Consider the following 19,102-nt stretch of genomic DNA (forward strand, 5'->3'; position numbering starts at 1 on the left):
ACAAAACTAACAATAAAATGTTCCACGACATAAAGGATAGGCTCAAAGGCAATAGTAAGAATATTTAGGGCTGGTGGAACAGCTCACTTGATCAGTGTGCTGCTTTGCCATGTGCTTTACCTAGGTTTGAGACCACATTGAAGTCTCAGTGCTGTACTCTCTTTCGAGCTCTCTGTCCCTCTGCCTTCGGTCTCTATCTATATGCAAATTAACAAATGTTGGTTAGTAAAAGAATATCTAATAGGAGGTCCAAAAAGACAAGAGGGAAAAATGCACAGGGTATGCTGGGGAAAAGCACTACGTAAGATATTAAAGAGGTAAAAATTTCCAAAACTGAAAAACTTCAGTTCTCAGGTTTAAAATGCAACCCAAAGTCTGAACTAGAGCTCTCAAAACAAAATCCACCTAGACACAAATCAACAATGCAAACACAGATTGAAGAGGAAAATGCTGTTATTACAGAGAAAAGATATTTAAAAGAACAACAACGCAACTGTCTGCAAATGTCTGATCATCAAAAGTAGATGCCAGAAGGTAATGGAATAGAAACATTCAAATGTTGCCATTGATAACTGTCAGTTTAAAGTTCCACAGCTAATGAAATTATAATTCAAGAATGTGAGACAAAACAGAATGACAGTGGGATACAAAGACAAAGGATTCTACTTACAGACATAATGAAACAAAACAAAACAATGTATTTCACCACACAGAAATGAACCCAGAAGGAATGAATGGGATCTGAGAAAGACAATAATAAGAAAAAGCACTAATAAAAATGTGTTGGTAAATTAATTATATAATAACTGCAAAATCTGTTACAGTTATGGCCTAGTAGCAGAGAAGGGAAACTAAGGAATAATTTAAAAAACACAAGATAGCAATGCATAGTTTATAGGAGAGAACCTTTGGAGTTAAAAGTACTTATTTCAATTCTCATTAAAAGAAAGGAGTAAAGATATACACTAACCTTGGATATTAATGTCACTACTTTAAGGGACTACTTTACTTTTTCCACTAGGAGTGGAAAAAGATATAAGTTCTAAATCATTAGAAACACTAAGAAGAAAGGAAAACTCTAAAGAAAACTCAAGGGATAGAAGGCAAGAAAAGGGGAGTCGGGTGGTAGCCCAGTGGTTAAGCGCATGTGGCACAAAGCACAAGGACTGGTGTAAGGACCCCGGTTTGAGCCCCCGGCTCCCCACCTGCAGAGGAGTTGCTTCACAGGCGGTGAAGCCGGTCTGCAGGTGTCTATCTTTCTCTCCCCTGTCTGTCTTCCCCTCCTCTCTCCATTTCTCTCTGTCCTATCCAACAACAACAATAATAACTACAACGATAAAACAAGGGCAACAAAAGGGAATAAATAAAAAAATAAATAAAATTTAAAAAAGAAGGCAAAGAAAGAGCAATAGAAGCAAAGTTCTTTCTTTTAAGTTAAAGACAAATGAAATTCAAACGCATGCAAAACAAGAGGGTGATCATAATTCTGAAAATCACAATCAGAATGTCAGAAGGTGCTAGCAGATTTGCACCAATACCTGTTCTGTCATAGAAATTGAGTGGTGAATGGGCCATGGCTGCCCAGCTTAATAGCCTCGCTTTCCCATTGGCTGCCAAGTGAAAGATGTAATTAGTCTCACCAAAGGAGTATGACCAGGTGAGAAATGTATCACTTCTAAGCGTAGGCCTTAAGAAGTTGGGAGTGAATTAGCTATCTACAAACGGAGACCCCCCAAATCTTCTTCTATCCCAAATCTGTACTATTCCAGCCTTTAGGTTCATGACTAGTCAACAATTTATTTGGCTCCATATGTTAACTCTTTTTTCAGTCACCAGGTTCCAAATGCTACCATGATGCCAACCGGACTCTGGGCAGATGACTCAACCAATGTGTCCTGGAGTCCCTCTTCCTCAGAGCCCCAGCCCACTAGGGAAAGAGAGAGACAGGCTGGGAGTATGGATCAACCTGCCAACGCCCATGTTCAGTGAGGAAGCAATTACAGAAATCAGAACTTCCACCTTCTGCACCCCATAATGACCCTGGGTCTATACTCCCAGAGGGATAAAGAATAGGAAAGCTATCAGGAGAGGGGATGGGATACAGAGTTCTGGTGATGGGAATTGTGTGGAGTTGTACCCCTTTCATTCTATGGTTTTTGTCAGTATACCCTTTTTTTTTTTTCCTCCTCCAGGGTTATTGCTGGGCTCAGTGCCTGCACCATGAATCCACCGCTCCTGGAGGCCATTTTTTTTTTCCCCCTTTTGTTGCCCTTGTTGTAGCTTCGTTGTGGCTATTATTATTGCCCTTGTTGACGCAATTCGTTGTTGGATAGGACAGAGAGAAATGGAGAGAGGAGGGGAAGACAGAGAAGGGGAGAGAAAGACAGACATCTGCAGACCTGCTTCACCGCCTGTGAAGCGACTCCCCTGCAGGTGGGGAGCCGGGGGCTCGAACCGGGATCCTTACGCCGGTCCCTGCGCTTTGCGCCACGTGCGCTTAACCCACTGCGCCACCGCCCGACCCCCCAGTATACCCTTTTTATAAATAAAAATTAAAAAAAAAAAAGAGGACCATCATAAGGATCCCTGTCCGAGCCCCCGGCTCCCCACCTGCAGGGGGGGTCACTTCACAAGTGGTGAAGCAAGTCTGCAGGTGTCTTTCTCTTCCGTTTCCCCATCTCTCTCCATTTCTCTCTATCCTATCCAACAATGACATCAATGACAACAACAGTAATAACCACAACAACGATAAAAAAAAAAAAAAAGTGAAAAAGTAGACTCCAGGAGCAGTGGATTCACTGTGCAGGCACCGAGCCCCAGCAATAACCCTGGAGACAAAAAGAAAAAAGAATGAAGAGAACTGGACTACCACTATGAAGTGAGGGGAAAGTGAGCCTCTCATTATAATTCCAGATCTGTAAAGCCACAAATGATCCACCGAAGAGCTTTAAGCTCTGCAATAACACACACACACACACACACACACACACACACACACACACACACACACACCATCAGTCTCTGTCATACAAAATTTGTGCTATTCATAAATTTGAAAAGGATATAAAGAGGGGGAGAGGATGACTGCTGATTAGGAAAACCAAAATAAAACAAACAGTAACAAAAACATAGACAGGGACACAGACTTGTTTGTGGGTGTGTGTTTCCACATAGGTAAACATTTTTGCTGAGTGTATATTAACAAAATTTGATAAGTCAGGTGGCTAAACAGCTGTGTTGTTTGTAGCAGGTGGGCGTGCATCTCAGCAGATAGCTGGTGCATGATTATATGGACAACTGTGTGATGGTGTATGTGTCTCCTTGGATGCATGCTCTATGTTTAGAGGATTTCCTGATGATGTCCACTTGTGGGATTACTCTAACATCTCCCTCCCCTCCTTTATCCCTTCCCCTCATTTATAAGGACTTCTCCCTGAGAGTAAATGGCTTTAGCACAAATGTTTTTTGGAGGGGCTACTGTCCTGCAGACAAGTCCATTGACATTTTCCTGCAACCAGAAAACAAGAAAAGTCAAACTCTATGACAGTTACTCCTCCACCCTATAAGCCTTACTCTGAACTTCTCAATACAACTTAAAATTTGAGATACATGAATATGCATTAATTACAGAAAGTAGCACAGAATATGTTAATATTAAAATAGCCCTACAGCAGCCTGACCCTGCAATTGTAAATTGATGTAAGTATTTCTGGGTAGCTTTTGTACTTTATGGATCTTGTTATAAAAAAAAAATAAATCATTACTGTGAATTAAAAAAAAAAAAAGAGGTTGGGTTTGTACTCCTTCATGATTTAGTCTTCCTTTTGGAATGGGATCTTTCTCTTTAACCATTTTTATCAAGCAGACAAAGGGACTACCATAACCAACCAAACCACTCACCCCAAGATGGTTTCAAGAGAAATAAGTATCACATTTGGGGTGGGGACCAGGAAGAAGGATCTCAGTCCTGTAAGAAAGTTTCATTCTATTGAATATAAGCAATAAGTGAAAACAGATTATAATAGACTACCAAAGGGCAAACCTCTCAGAATGAGTTTCTGAGACCCAACAGATATTTACAAAACACACTTAATTATAATGACCCAGAATGACCAAAAGTAAATAGATAGAAAGATAGGTAGTAGGCAACCACTAACAAAAAGAAAGCTATTTGTTTCATACAAAATAAAATTCATGGTGAGAAAAAAAATCAATGGGCAGATAAGCATGTAATTAATGAGGATTATAGTCTTGGCTTTGTGAGCTATACATTAGATTTGGGGCAAATTTCTTTATTCTTTTCTAGTTTCAATTTCTGTTGCTATAAAATATGATAATAAAGTTATTTTTACAGAGTCATGAGAATTGAAATATGCATGAGAAATCAAGTTTCTGTCACCATAAAATACAACTCAAGTTCTGTCAGATGATGAGTTCAATATATATTGAATATATATGGTGTCAAAAACTATTGGGATTTAGAATCAATTCTGGGGCTTGGAGGATAGCATAATGGCTATGCAAAAAGACTTTCATGCCTGAGACACCAAAGGCCCCAGGTTCAATCCCCAGCACCACCATAAGCCAGAACTAAGCATTGCTTTGGACAAAAAAATTAAGTAAATAAGGAAGCTCAGCAGTGGCACACCTGGGAGAGCACCCATACTACAATGCTTAAGGACACAGGTTCAAGCCCCTGTTCCCCACCTGCAGGGGGAAAACTTCATAAGCAGTGAAGCAAGTGTTTCTCTCACTCATTCCCTATCTCCCCCTTTCCTCTTATATTCAATAAACAAAAATATTTTAAATATTTTAAATATTTTAAGGTAATAATAATCACATCAGAGAAATTACATGTGGATAGTAAGGTTAATAAAGTCTTCTAAGGGGTGTGATGTATTTATTCTAGAGCTAGTGGCCAGTTTTAACCTGTCAAAGTGCGATAGCACAGTGGGTTAAGCGCACATGGTGCAAAGCGTAAGGGCCAGTGTAAGGCCCAGTTCCAGCCCCTGGCTCCCCACCTGCAGGGGGCGGGAGGGGGAGGTCCACTTCACAAGAGGTGAAGCAGGTCTGCAGGTGCCAATCTTTCTCTTCCCCTCTCTGTCTTCCCCTTCTCTCTCAATTTCTCTGTTCTATCCAACAACAATGACAACAATAACAACAACAATAATAACGATAAACAAGGGCAACAAAAAGGAAAAAATAGCCTAAATAGCCTCCAGGAACAGTGGATTTTTAGTGCAGGCACTGAGCCCCAGTAATCAACCTGGAGACCCCCAAAAAATTGCATAAGGAAGATGACTCTCAGATTCTATCTTGAAAGATGAACAGGTTAAGAAAGGTATTCTAGGAGTGTGTTCCGCACAAACAAGTGAACTGATAGGGCCTGCATGTGAGGGACTCAAGAGTGTCTGATGAAGCTGAGAACATAAATACTGCCTAAGATACAGAGACCTGAATTGAAGACAACTAGTGCTGGCAAGGAAGTGGAGACTCTGGTATACTGCTCTGGTATACTGCTGTTGGGAATAGACACTGGTGTAGCTCCTATGGAAAACAGTTCAGAGAGTAACAAAATGGGGGCGGGGAGGGATCCTGAAATACCATCCCTAGGCATATAGCTTAATGAGTCAGAAACACTAATTCAAAAAGATACATGCACCCCTATGTTCACAGTTGCACTTTTTCAACAGCCTAGATATGGAATAAACCTTGATAGCCATTGGCAGATGGCTAAAGAAGTTATGGAATCTGTATACTCAGTGGAATATTACTTGGCATTGGAGGTGATTATGCTAAAGTGAAGTATGTGAAGATGTGAAAGAAAACTAACAGATGGCTTCCACTCATATGTCGAATATAGATAATGTAAGCAAATGAACTTGCAGTAATAATAATAACAACCAAACTGACTCTTAGGCTTTGTGATAACTATGTTGGTTGTCAGCGGGAAGGTGGTTAAAGTGTAGGGTTCCATTCTGTGATAGCACAGAAATTTTGGTGGTGGATGAAGTGAGCTGCACACACACATATTCACAAATATCACGTGCATGTGTGACACTTTACCCCTGAAATCCTCTAATATTGTAAACCAATGCCAAACCACTAAAATATGATTCAGATAGAAAAACAATAAGGACAAATACTAAAGGAATGTTAAAAAAAAAAAAAAGAGAGATATTAGGGCTTTATCTAACAGGTGGTAAAAGCCATGAAGAGTGAGTCTATTTAAGTAAAGGACTTGCTCAATTTTGTGTTTTAGGAGGTTTGCTTTGACACCAAGGTGAGAGATGGCAGGGAGTGGAGGTGTGACCAGCTTAGAAATAATAAGACTAATAAGTGAAACAATGGCGGAGTGGTGTTAACCAAAGGTAGACCTGAAATCAGGCAAGGAGAGGTGACACTACCATTTGCGGCCTGTGGGGGATGACAAAGGGAGAGAGAGAAAAGGAATCAGAGATAGTTTCAAAGGTATCCTTTGGGTGAGCAAGTAAACTGTGGAAGATGTTATACTTAACAGGGGGTGAAAGTATAGAGAGAAACCATCGGGCCAGCAAGTTCACTTCTGTTTTATTTGTGTCTGTGGCCAGTGTTATATCTATTTCCGTTAACATATATGGATTAGAGAATTGGAGAACTGGAGTAGGTATGGTATCTTAAATCAGGGACTGGTCTGGAGAGACCCAGGCAAAATTAGGAAAAGACCTGCAGGGAAGAGTTTAGCAAAAGAGCTGAGCAAAAGATGGTCAGAGTACTTGGAGGCTCATATGTCCCTTTGCATCAATGGAAGGTGTAGCTGCAGGGACAAAAGTCTGTTTTACAGTAACAAGTATTGCAGATGGACTAAGAAGAGAATAAAAAAGGCAAATAAAAGAAGGACCCAGTGATTTAGCGACTTTTCAGGGCCATAGGTGATCTTTGTCTTGGTCACCTGGTGGGATAGTGAGTCATCTAGCCTGGACCACTGTGCAGTGGACTCAGAAGAGATGGACCTAAGAATGAAAACAAGCCCAAGAGCTTTGCTATGAGGCAGTGGGGAAGGGAGGCAGACCGGATGGATCATACTATGTGCGCTTAAGCTGGTGCACCACCACCTAGCCCAGGCAGACCAGATCAAATCACTGATATTCACTTAAATTTAATTAATTTTTTTGGTAAGCATGTGAATATGCTAGACATGATTAGAGGCAATGGGAAGCCACTGCTAGAAGAGAGAATAACTTGTAAAGAAGTCACTTGCAGACTGCAAAAAGGGGATGGGGGAGTGTCTCTTGCTGTTTTAAATATTTCATTTATTTATTTATATTAGTGATTTAATATTGATTTACAAAATTATGAGATAACAAGGATGTAATTCCATACCTTTCGCACCGCCAGAGTTCTGTGTCCCCATTCCCTCTATTGGAAACTGCAGTAGTTCTCCCAAGGCCACAGATATGTGTTGACTACTATTTCTATTATATCTATATTTATATAGGTTTGCCTCCTTTTTTCTATGGTCCTGCCATTTCTTTCTTTCTTTCTTTCTTTCTTTCTTTCTTTCTTTCTTTCTTACCAGAGTGCTACTCAGCTCTGGTTTATGGTGGTCGGGGGATTGAACCTGGGACTTTGAACTTCTCTTCCTAAGTCACACCTACTACACCTGTTACTACTTCTAAATGCCCTTCCTTTTTTCCTCTTTTCTCTCTGGGTCCTGATGGAATTGGAGTTCAGAGCCCTCTGGTCATCTTCCCCTATCATTTCTCCCCCTTATGGATGGTGGTGGTGGTGGTGGTGTGTGTGTGTGTGGGGGGGGGGGGCTTTTTGCTTTCTAAAGGCAGGAGAAGGTAGTTCGCTGCTAAATGCCATTTCAGCGCTGGGCAGTCCCTTCTCCCAGTTCTCTGGCGCTGCTGCAACTGGGAGGCCAGGCGACTCCTGGGCCGGTTTTTCTCCAAATCTCCCGAATGGTTAAAAACGAAAGAAAGCCGTGGCCCCTTGGGGCTGCCACGACCTCCCCATGGCAATCTTCCCGCTAACAGTGCAGCCTGCCCGGTGGAGCGCGGCGGCCCGGGCCTGGGAGAAGTGGGGCCGCCCGGTCGGGGCGCGCAAGCAGCGGCTCTGGGATACGCTCTGTCCCGCCGCTCGCCGCGCGTTGCAGCCGGCGGCGCGCGAGACCACCCTGCGGGCACTTTCGGTTCCGCGCCTTATAAGGCCCGGCTCGGGGGTCACGTGCGCTCGGGCCGCCCGGGGAGGGGCGCGGGGAAGGGGCGGGCGCGAGGGGCGGATTCTGCGGCCGTGGGAGGCGGCGGCTGCGGCGAGCGCAGCGCCCCGACTGGACCCGGGTGGCCGCGGCGGCTCCGGCTCCGGCTCCGGCTCCGGCGGCGGCTGCTAGGGAGGAGGCAGAGCGGCTCGCGCGGGGGCGGGCAGGCAAGCGCAGCGGCGGAGGGCGGAGACGGCCGGAGGCCCGGGGCGGCGGCGGCGGCCGGAGGAGCGCGGCGAGGGAAGCGCATCCAGCGGTGGCGGCGGGGCCCGGGCGGCCGGCGGGCGCGGGCCGGCGAGATGGAGCCGCCACACGTGCGCCCCGCGCCCGGCGCCCGCAGCCCGGCCTGGGAGGAACCGGTGGGTATCGCGCCCGCGCCCTCCCGCGCGGCCCTTGCTCCCCCCGCGCGGCCCGGGTTCCGCTCAGGAAATGGCCCGGGATGAGGTTCCAGCTGCTTCCCAGCCGGGGCTGCGCTTCCTCCGCCGCCCAGGGCGCAGCGCCTTTGTCCCGGCAGTCCGGCTTGGGTCTCCAGGCGGGACCGGCCCCCTGCACACCCTGCATCTCCTGCTTCACCCACTTCACTTCCCAACTCCCCACCCCCCCCCTTTTGGAGGCGGACAGGGGGACTCAGTAGTCCAAGTTGCGGGGCTCAGAGCAGGTCGTCGCTAACCCCCGCGCTGCCTGGACCTGCAGCTTCCCCGGGACCCCCGCCGGGTGGGGGGGCACTTCACTCCCCGTTCCCACCCGCCGCCCAAGCCCTGGGCACTTCTAGGGTCCTGGGGTTGTCAGCCAGGGAAGCCCCTTGAACTTTCGCCTTGGGTTTCGCTGTATGTGCAGAGCCGCGGTTGGGGGACTTTGGGGGGACCCGGAGATGCTGGCGTCTGTGCATTGTGTGTGCCAGGAGGAGGTAGCTGGCGGAGATGAGTCGTGGGGGCTTAGGGCTTGTTCCCCTCCAACTCTTGTCAACTTCTTCCTTCCAACTCAGGACTGACAGAAAGAACCGTCTCGCCCCCCTCCAGGGATTCTCCCTCTGAGCACTGTCATCCTGTGTGGGCTGCCTTGTCCCTTGGCATCGGATTGTGCCTTTCCTCGCCCAGCCTCAGTGTTCCCTCCTCCATCTCGATGGAAATTCTGGAAGCTTTCTTTAAAGCCTGGTCCCAACAGTTTCTGGCCTCACTTCTGTGTAACATGTTGGGATAACCTCCCCCTCCCACACACATACTCCATGGTTCTATCCCCCTCCCCAACTTTTTTTTTCTTTTGCCTCTAATATGAACACTCCCTGTTACTTTGCCCAAAGCACCAGCCTCGGCCTCCTGTTACATCCCGACCTTTCAGCAGAGTCCTTGGACACTGATCCATCTGCATCTGCAGCTGTCTTTGCTTTTTTGTAAATTTGAACATGTTGTTAGGTTGCCCATCTGCTCCTATTTCTTCTTTAGCGGTGATCACTGGGATTAAATGATTCCAGTTCAGTTTGGAAGTTGAAGTCAATGCTCATGGAGAAGAACTAAGTTCAGTAATCTGCCATTGTTGCATTTTTCACATTTAAACTCTCGGATATGAAGTCCCTGATGAGCCTGGGTTCTTTGAATGAACACCCATGATAATGGAGAATGGTCTCTTAGGTAAATTTTACCTTCTGGAACTGTTGCCAGAACTGAGTAGTGCCTCTTGTCCATTTATTAGCTTTTAAGAGACGAGCTCTAACGAATGTTATGGCTAAACTATCCAGCCTGCAAAACTCTCCTAAAACCAGTTTTCTTTAAATATCAAAGACATTTTTTTTTGTTTACTCAGTAAATAATCACTGTCTTCAGCACCTACTTAATTCAGACTGTTGACTATTACAATTTAACAGACACAAATCTTCAGATCCTCACAGAGCAGTCCATTCTTAAGCAGTAAGTCTTGTTTCATACATGCTAATGATTGACAGATAGTTCAAAACGCTTGTATTATATTTTGACACATTTGGCAAAATGAACGTATTTGAAACGAAGTGGCCACTAGAACTAAGCATAAAGGCAGGTCTCATTTAAATTCTTAAGAAAAGACAAGACACATTACTGGAAAGTGTCCTGCAGGAGATAGAAAAGGGATAAGTTGGGGGTGGGGAAGAATAGCTAAATTATTTCAGACATTTGGAGTTATGGCAGGAAATAACAATCTAAATATGTTTTTAAAGGAGGCAGTTTGTCAAAATTAGGGGCTTACATGAGCTATTTTAAGGGATCATTGATCCCCTTTATAATCTGACTAAAGAGATGAACTCTCTCCCCAAAATAATACATCTAAAACTTTAAAAATTTTAATATATTTTTAATTTTATCTATTTCTGATAGAGACAACTTGGAGGGGAGCTAAGAAGAGAGAAAGAGAGGCACCTGTAGCACTGCTTCACCATTCATAGAACTTCCCCTCTGCAGGTGGGGACTGGGGGCTTGAACCCAGGTCCCTGTGCATTGTAAGGTGTGTTTAATCAGGTGTGCCCACCGTTGTTCCCCTCCACATAAAGCTTAATAAATTTTCAAACCAGAGAATCACATTTCCTAAATCACAGCCTCAGCTTTGACTCCATTCTGCAGTCATTTAAATATATTTTTTAATTCAATGACAGTTGACTTAATATTTTCCTCTAGTAGCATATTCACTTACATTTATGAAAAGGAATATTCAGGTACCAATGTACAATGTTCACATTACATAACTAACCCTGCTGCATTGTCTCTATTATGTATAACAAACATGTAAGGATTTACTCACTTTTTTGGTGGAGTCTCAAACATGATGTTGTGATTCTGTCAGGAACTATTTAGACAGAAGTGAAAACATGAACTCAGGAATCGATGATGAGTGAGAGTGAAAAGTCATTCTGGCTTAAACTTCTTCGATATCCAGAGCTAAGTGGCAGCTACTGGGCTTCATGGCATGCTTTGTATTTGGAGATGAAGTGAAGTTTTCTGGCTTAAGTGAAGGCATGTGAATCAATTGTTGACTGTCTCATTACTTGGTACCCTATGGTACCAAAGCTCTCTCCAGTGCCTGAGGGACTGCATGCATCGTAAAGCTCAAGATGATTTTTATCTAATTGGTGCAGATGAAACTACTCTGAATTTATAGAAAATTATAAGGGAAACTTCACAGGAGAAAGTAACTTTGGGAGGTGATAAATATATAGTCAGACAGTAGGTCTCTGGGGTGAAAGGGGACTGTATGAACAGACAGTTGATATTACCATCACTAGCTTCAAAATACTTTTCATGAAAACACCAAGAAATTTTTTTATGAAGTTTCCATGGTTAAACTGTAAATAAATAGCAGTATTATAGAAATAGTTCTAAAGTTTGGAGGAAGGCAGGCCTGTGCTTGTCCAACTGTGTAGTGTTCTTTGCATGGTCTGCATTGGTTACAAATGTTAGTCCTAGATATGCCTATCCAAAATGTCTGCTTGGGTTCTTCAGATGATAAATGTAGAATTTTACATGTTTATGACTTAGTGTAAAGTCATAGAACGCAGAGGATTTAAAAGTTGCAACTAGTCAACACCTTTCTTATAAGTAGCAGCCAGTAATTCAGAGCATACTCATAAAGTTGGTATCAGAATGAGAGCTGGCTCTGACACACACAGCTTCAGTTTAATAGAGGTTGTTTGTTTAAATGAGGCAGGAAGCCCTGTTAAATAGAAAATTAATTCAGTGGGAGCTTCACCTACTTCCATTCCATCCTGAATACAGTGTCTCCATGGCTCATGTCCAAGGTTTTCATAGTGTTTGTGAGATACTACGTTCCAAACAAAGATTTTCAAAGTCACTATAATAAAAGAAATATGTAAAACACATCTTAAGGCATCATTCGCAAATCTGAAACACCAAGTAAGGTAAAAGATCTTATGAATCAAATAAGTAATGTAAAATATCACCCATATGAGATTTGTTTTCAGGTACCAGTTTGGACTACATGAAGTTGAGTAAAAATACTGAGTTTTTAACATTACTATTAATTTTTTTTTTAAAAAAATATTTATTTCCTTTTGTTGCCCTTTCTATTTTTTATTGTTGTATTTATTATTGATGTTGTTGGAGAGGACAGAGAGAAATGGAGAGAGGACGGGAAGACAGAGAGGGGGGGAAAGAAAGATAGACACCTGCAGACCTGCTTCACCGCTTGTGAAGCGACTCCCCTGCAGGTGGGGAGTCAGGGGCGCTAACCAGGATCCTTACGCCAGTCCTTGTGCTTTGCGCCACCTGCGCTTAACCTGCAGCGCTATAGCTCCCTATTTTAAATTTTTTTTGAAAATTTTTACCTTTAAAAAATTTTACCTTTATTTTATAGAGATAGTTAGAAATCAAGAGAGAAGGGGGAGATAGGAAGAGACACAGAAAGACACTGGAAGCACTGCTTTACTGCTCGAAAAGCTTTCTTCTTGCAGGTGAGATTTGGGGGCTAGAACCTGGGTCCTTGTACATTGTAACATGTGCACTCAAGGAGGTGCACCACCACCTAGCCCCCGGATTTTCTTTCTTTTTTTATTTTTAATTCCCCCCCTTTTGTTGCTTTTGTTTATTGTTGTCATTGTTGTTGTTATTGCTGTCATTATTGTTGGACAGGACAGAGAGAAATCGAGAGGAGGGGAAGACAGATAGGGAGGAGAAAGACACCTGCAGACCTGCTTCACCGCCTGTGAAGCGACTCCCCTGCAGGTGGAGAGCCATGGGCTGGAACCAGGATCCTTATGCCAGTCCTTGCACTTTGAGCCATGTGCACTTAACCTGCTGCCCCACTGCCTGGCTCCCCCCCCCCCGATTTTATTTCTAAGTGAAGGGTTTACATTTGAGGTTTACAGAATACAGGTTGGATAGCCATTCTGGAAATTTATAATTTACATATGAGATCTAAGGAATAACTAGTGGGTGAGGTACCTTAGACACTTAGAATTTTTTTATTAGTCATTTAATAGTGGTTTACAAGATAAGATTACGGGGGTATAGTTCCAGTCTGCACTTCACCAAAGTCTGTGCCCCAAGATACCCTTGCAAGATAACCACCAAAGTCTTAAAGACAGTTTGGCTACTTACTGTATTTTGGCAATTTTTGTTTGGCAAGTTTATGTGTTCAATTCTAGATTCCACACGAGTTATGAAATCATCTGGTAGTTGTCTTTCACCTCGTTACTCACCTCAGGTTCTATCCATTTTGTCCCAAAGGACACACTCTTATCTTTTTTTTTTTGATTGAAGAATAATATTCCATGGAGTATATATCCCATAAATTCTTTATCCAGTGGCCATTTGAGTTGCTTCCACTCTGACTGTTGTGAATAATGCAGCTATGGATAGAAGGCTGCATATTTCTCTTTTGATTACTGTTTTCATGTCTTTTGGGTAAATGCCTAAGAGTGATGTTGCCGGGTCATAAAGTATTTCCATTTCTATTCGTTTAAGAACTCTAAATTAGAGATTTCTTGAAATAGCCTCCTCAGAAGAGATAATTGAAGAAAAGAAGGTTTTTCATGAGCTTCTTTTGTGGGAAGTGAAGTGACAATCCTTCATTTGCCTACACTGTTTTCACCTCAAGTATTTTCCATGCTGGGAAATTGTAGAGCAGGGGTCATTTATTTAGTATGAACAGGCTAAGACAGGCTATACTTTCAAAGTCACGTTTAAGTTTTAGAACTTGTTATAGAACTCTTTGAACCTCAGGGATGACTGTGAGATTAAAAATCTAATGAAGTAACGAATACCTCAACTTTGAGGTATTAATTGCTCAGTCTTTGCACATGAGATTTTTTTTAAACTAATCCTTGAGCAATTGATGTGTGAATCAAAGAGTGAGAAATGTATTCACTCCCCTGAAAATGATAAAATAGTCATGGACATTTAACAGTGCCTTTTATAGTTTAATCGCCTTCTGCCTGGATTCTGGAAAATGTGACTATATATAAATTGAAAGCAGTAAGTGTGAATAGAGATAACTTGGTCAATGACAAACTGGTTTTTGTTATAAAGTTTGGGAAAGTGAAAAGAAGATTAAAATAGTAGACAAATTGTTTTGGTCTAGATGCTTGCTTGTGATTTGGACCTTGGTTTTTTTACACTAAAAAACAGTTCTGGGGAGTCGGGTGGTAGCGCATTGGGCTAAACGCCCGTGGTGCAAAGCACAAGGACCAGTGTAAGGATCCCGGTTCGAGTCCCTGGCTCCTCACCTAAAGGGGAATCGCTTCACAAGCAGTGAAGCAGGTCTGCAGGTGTCTATCTTTCTCTCCCCTGTCTGTCTTCCCCTCCTCTCTCCATTTCTCTCTGTCCTATCCAGCAATGACACATCAATAACAATAATAATAACTACAACAATAAAACAACAAGGGCAACAAAAGGGAATTTAAAAAAAAAGTTCTGACTATGACACACCCAGAGGAGTGCACACATTATTACCACACTCAAGGACTCAGTTTTAATCCTGAGATCCTCACCTGCAGGGGGAAGGAAAGAAGCTTCAAGAGCCTTAAAGGAGTGCTATAGGTGTTTTTCTTTCCCACTCCCCCTCTCTGTCCTATCAAATACAAAAAAGGGGACAGGGGAAATGGTCTCTGAGAGCAGTTAGATTCTTCCTGCAGGCACCAGGCCTCAGCAGTAATCCTGGTGGCAGTTTAAAATGTGTGGATGCATATGTAATTTTTAAAGACCCTTTCATTCTATGCTTTTGTCTGTATTGCCAAACCAATATAGACAAATTTTCTTTGACTAAACAACTAGCTTGAGGAAAAAGGACATTATTTTGGTTATTTTTCTCACTCTTAATTCTCTTCAAAGTAGTATATTGTAGATAATTCAGTTATATAATCGTAGAGCTCTTAAAAGTGTGCTTTGCCCAACTCCTTCCTTTCATAAGACAATTAGATTGGAGTTAGAGGGGTAGTCTCTACCAGCCAGCATTGCATGGCAGCAATTTCCTGTCTTTGAAGAGTTACAGTAACCAACACACTTTACATTTTAACTGTATTTATTTTAATGAGAGAAATAGACACACTGACAAAGACACACACACACACACACACCAAGAACTGCTCAACTCTGGGTTATGGTGGTGCTGGGTATTCAACCTAAGACCTCAGAGCCCCAGACATGAAAGTCTTTTGCAGAACTATTATGCTATGTTTCCAGCCCATACATTTTACAATTTTATGAATGTATTCTACAGTGTGGATGCATGCAGAATTAGAGTTGCAGGCTGTTTGTTTTTTTCTTATTTTATTTATTTTGAAAGATCGAGGGAGAAAGAGACCAAGACCAGAGCATTGCTCAGCTCTGGCTTATGGCTGTGCTGGGGATTGAATCTGGGACCTCAGAGCCTCAGGCTTGCAAGTCTTTTCTTTTATTGCATAACCACTATGCTGTCTCCTCAACCCCATATTGTTTCTTCAAACCTCTTGGAACTCTTAGCTCTAAAACAGCAGACTGTTGAGAGTAATATTGCAGCTGGAAAAAAAAAATCCCTGAAAAAAAAAAAACCCAACAGAAGCAGAATCATAGTTTGGAGCAGCCTGAAAGGTGACTGACTCTCTGAAGGGATGGAGTGCTTTGTTAAAGGATGAAGAGACGCCCAGGGCTGGCAGGGACTGTCTGTCCTACTAAATCCTAAGGACTAGCGCCAGAGAGTTCTCTGCTGGGCTGGAGAAATTTGTCTTTTTAAAAAGAAATATTTTATTCATTTATTTAATGAGAGATACAGAAAGAAAGACAGGGACACCCACCCACCCACTCATCCACCAGAGCATTGCTCAACTCTGACTTATGGTGGTGCTGGGGACTGAAGTTGGAGCACCAGAGCTTCAGGAATGAGAATCTTTTTGCAGAACCATTAACGCTGTATCCCCAGTGCCACTCTTTTTTTTTATTTTTTTTTTTTATTATGCTCTCTTTTGAGATCTGCTACACCTCTGAGAGGTGTCTTAAAACTAAAGTTCCACGGCTCCCAATTGCAGGTTGAGCTGGTCAGCAGGAGGTAGGCTGAGAGCTCCAGGCTGCAGCCTGCCGGTGGCTCCAACTTTCTGAGGTTTCGGTCCGCCTTAGGGAGTGGTCGGCAGTACTGCTTCGCTGTGCGCTCAGGGCTCAGCTAGGGCAGTGCTTGCTCCAGGCGCACTCGCTGCAGGGAGCCCTCGCTCTGCCTGGTCCCAGGCTGAGTACGCTCCTTAGCCGCTGTGCCTGCAAGGTTTCCTGTTAGCAGCTGGCGGGCACCGCTCTTTCTGCAAACTTGTCGGAACTTCCCAGAGCACAATGCTCTGCTCCACGGTTGCCCAATAGGGCTGGGGTGAACCCGCGCTGGGGGCGTCCAAAGAGAAAGGAAGAGACCCCAGAGGTACGTCTGGGAAGTCTGAGAAGGATTGGAGGGTCCTCCTGCAGGCAAGAAGCTTTGTGTCCAGCGGGGGCTGTGCAGTGAGGTCCAAGCTAATCCAGAAAGATTCTGGGTCTAGGTGGTGATGGGGTACACCGTGGGGAGATAGGGACAATTGCAAGGATCATCACTGCACCTTGGGGGGGGAGTACGGGGGGGGGTTTATTGCCCACCTCCCAGCCTCCACATCCATTCTGGGGAAGAACACATTCTGAGGGAGGGAGGATGGTATCCCCCTCCCTTGGTCACCACATCCTCTGCCCGTCCTATTGTAATACTGGGTCAAGAACCCTGTGTTCTCCAGCTGCTGGTTGCACATGGGTTCCTCCAGGGGTGGTGCTTCTGGTACCCCACCGTTCTCACGACTCTGGCTGGATCTGGACAGGGAGGACTAGGGGAACCCTACCAGGGGAGGAGAGTCAGGGGGTGGGGGTGGGCTGCCTGGAGTGGAATCCACTTGCTAACGCTGGTGGTGTCCTTGCAGGAGCCGGAGAGGATGGCAGGGGCCAGTGGCCAGCAACAGCCTCCGGATGCCGCCGTAGGATCGGCCACGGTGCCCCCCACCACTGGCTCAGCCGGGCCGGTGGAGGATTCCTCGGACAGCGAAGCGGAACAAGAGGGACCCCAGAAACTGATCCGCAAAGTGTCCACCTCAGGGCAGCTCCGGACCAAGGTGAGGTGCCTACCGGCCACGCGGGGGCGCAGGGAGCTTGCAGAGAACTCACAGGATGGGAGTGAGGGTGGGAGTCCCCTGGGAGCTACACCCTTGCAGAGGCTGGAAGGGAGTCCTGGCTGGGCACAAGCCAGGCTACAGAGTCGGCTCCAGGGCGCTGAGCGTGGGAAGAAGTGGGACGCCTCTGGGAGCTGCCACTTGGGGAACTGGAAAGGAGGGGATTGTTCTGCGCCGACCCCCCCCCCCCCCCAGCAGCGTGCACAGTGCAGCAGCCTGCCCTCCAGAACTGCAGTGGGCCCTGCCACCATCTCCCCTCTACCCCAGTACCCTGACATAGAAGCAAGTAGGTGACATCCCACAGCACCTTTGCCGGTGACACTTGATGCTCTCAGCATACAGTAGGTCAGGCGGTTTTCATGGTTGAATGAGACAGAGAAACCGAAAGGGAATGGGGAGATACGGAGAGAGACACCCATAGCTCTGTTTCACTCCTAGTGAAAAAGTCCCCATTGCAAATGGGGACTGAGGGCTTGAACCCTCAGTCTTTGGGCCCTGTAATGTGTGTGCTCTCAGTGTGTGCTTCAGCTGGGTGCCTGGCCAAGTGTTCTTGACTTGGCTTCTACTAAGTGTATATCTTACCAGAACACTCATGTTTTCTTTACGTAATGAAGAATAACATCTGTGTTCATTTGAAAATGGGCCATGTTGTGCCATTTTCATTCATGAAGCAGGTTCCTTTGACTTGCCAGAGAAAGCCTCAAACCGAAAGTTAACTTGATTTTGAATATTTGTATACTGGGGTCTGGTGACAAACTGAGTCCTTGTTGATTCTGATTTTTACCTTACTTTAAAGAGTCCCTGTTTGCCCCACCCTCCAGTCTGAGGGCCCAGATGTAGTAGTTTTCTTCAGTTCTATATTGCATCACTTATGCTGATTTTTAGGACAGAAGGTGAAGGAAGTGGGAAAGTTCACAGAATGACTCTTGCTAAGCCTACTACCCTGTTTTCAATGGTTGACTATATAACATAGGTAAGAGTCAACAGAAAAAGTATCTAGAGAAAGATAGTTTCTCTGTTGCTCTTCTCTATAGTTGTGTAAGATAGGAGAACCAGAAGAGGGAGGCCCTAGGACCAGCCTAAAGTCTAGTTTTTTTGTTTGTTTATTTCGTTTTTAGTCAGCAGCAGTAGTTCTGGCTCAGATAGCCTAACGATTCACTAAGGGACCACTGCATCTGACAGGTTATACTCAGCTATATTGTCTTCAGTTTTGATGGAGTACTAGCCAGGGATGTTGTGTGTGACCTGTGAACATACATGCTTATATGTGTATGTGTATAAATGCTGTCTCTGTATAACACATTTGTGTTTAGATATATGGAAGGCATACAGCAAGGTGAGTAGTACCTGGAGGTACATTGTACTTGGAGTATTGCTTCAGTGAACATGTGTATATGATTTACAATGCTTCATACATAGAGACATTATGATGAGAACATAGTACTTGTGTTAGTTTCCTTCAGAGTGTTTAAGAATGGATCATAAAGCTGTTTGGCATCCAGTTAATTTAATTAATGTAAGCAATTATCTTCTTTGAAGTGTTCTTTGCTGTAAACACTGGGTAGTGTTTTAAATAATTTGAGTTAGTAAAAACCCTTCAGTTAATTGTGGCATTTGAAGAGCTTTTAGGCTTTTCTTACTTGCAAAAGTAACACGCACACAGGATAAGACACTCGGTGTACGAGGATGCTTGGTGTTGGGAGGTGTTATGGCAAACATGATCTTTCTCATTCTAGAGGTCT

At 44.2% G+C, this 19,102-nt stretch overlaps 1 protein-coding gene across 4 annotated transcripts in view; it reads left to right on the forward strand.

Annotated features, from left to right (window-relative positions):
• Positions 1-8,393: 8,393 nt before the first annotated feature.
• Positions 8,394-19,102, forward strand: part of DGKH (diacylglycerol kinase eta) — a 203,201-nt gene continuing 192,492 nt past the window's right edge. For all 4 annotated transcript variants that reach the window (XM_007528944.3, XM_060194758.1, XM_060194761.1 and 1 more), the window contains exons 1-2: positions 8,394-8,598; positions 17,115-17,303. In XM_007528944.3, coding sequence (XP_007529006.2) covers positions 8,539-8,598; positions 17,115-17,303 — 249 coding nt within the window. In that variant the 5' untranslated portion in view covers positions 8,394-8,538. The remainder of the gene's footprint in view (positions 8,599-17,114; positions 17,304-19,102) is intronic.

Source organism: Erinaceus europaeus, chromosome 7 (genome assembly GCF_950295315.1).
Source record: "Erinaceus europaeus chromosome 7, mEriEur2.1, whole genome shotgun sequence".
NCBI lineage: Eukaryota > Metazoa > Chordata > Mammalia > Eulipotyphla > Erinaceidae > Erinaceus > Erinaceus europaeus.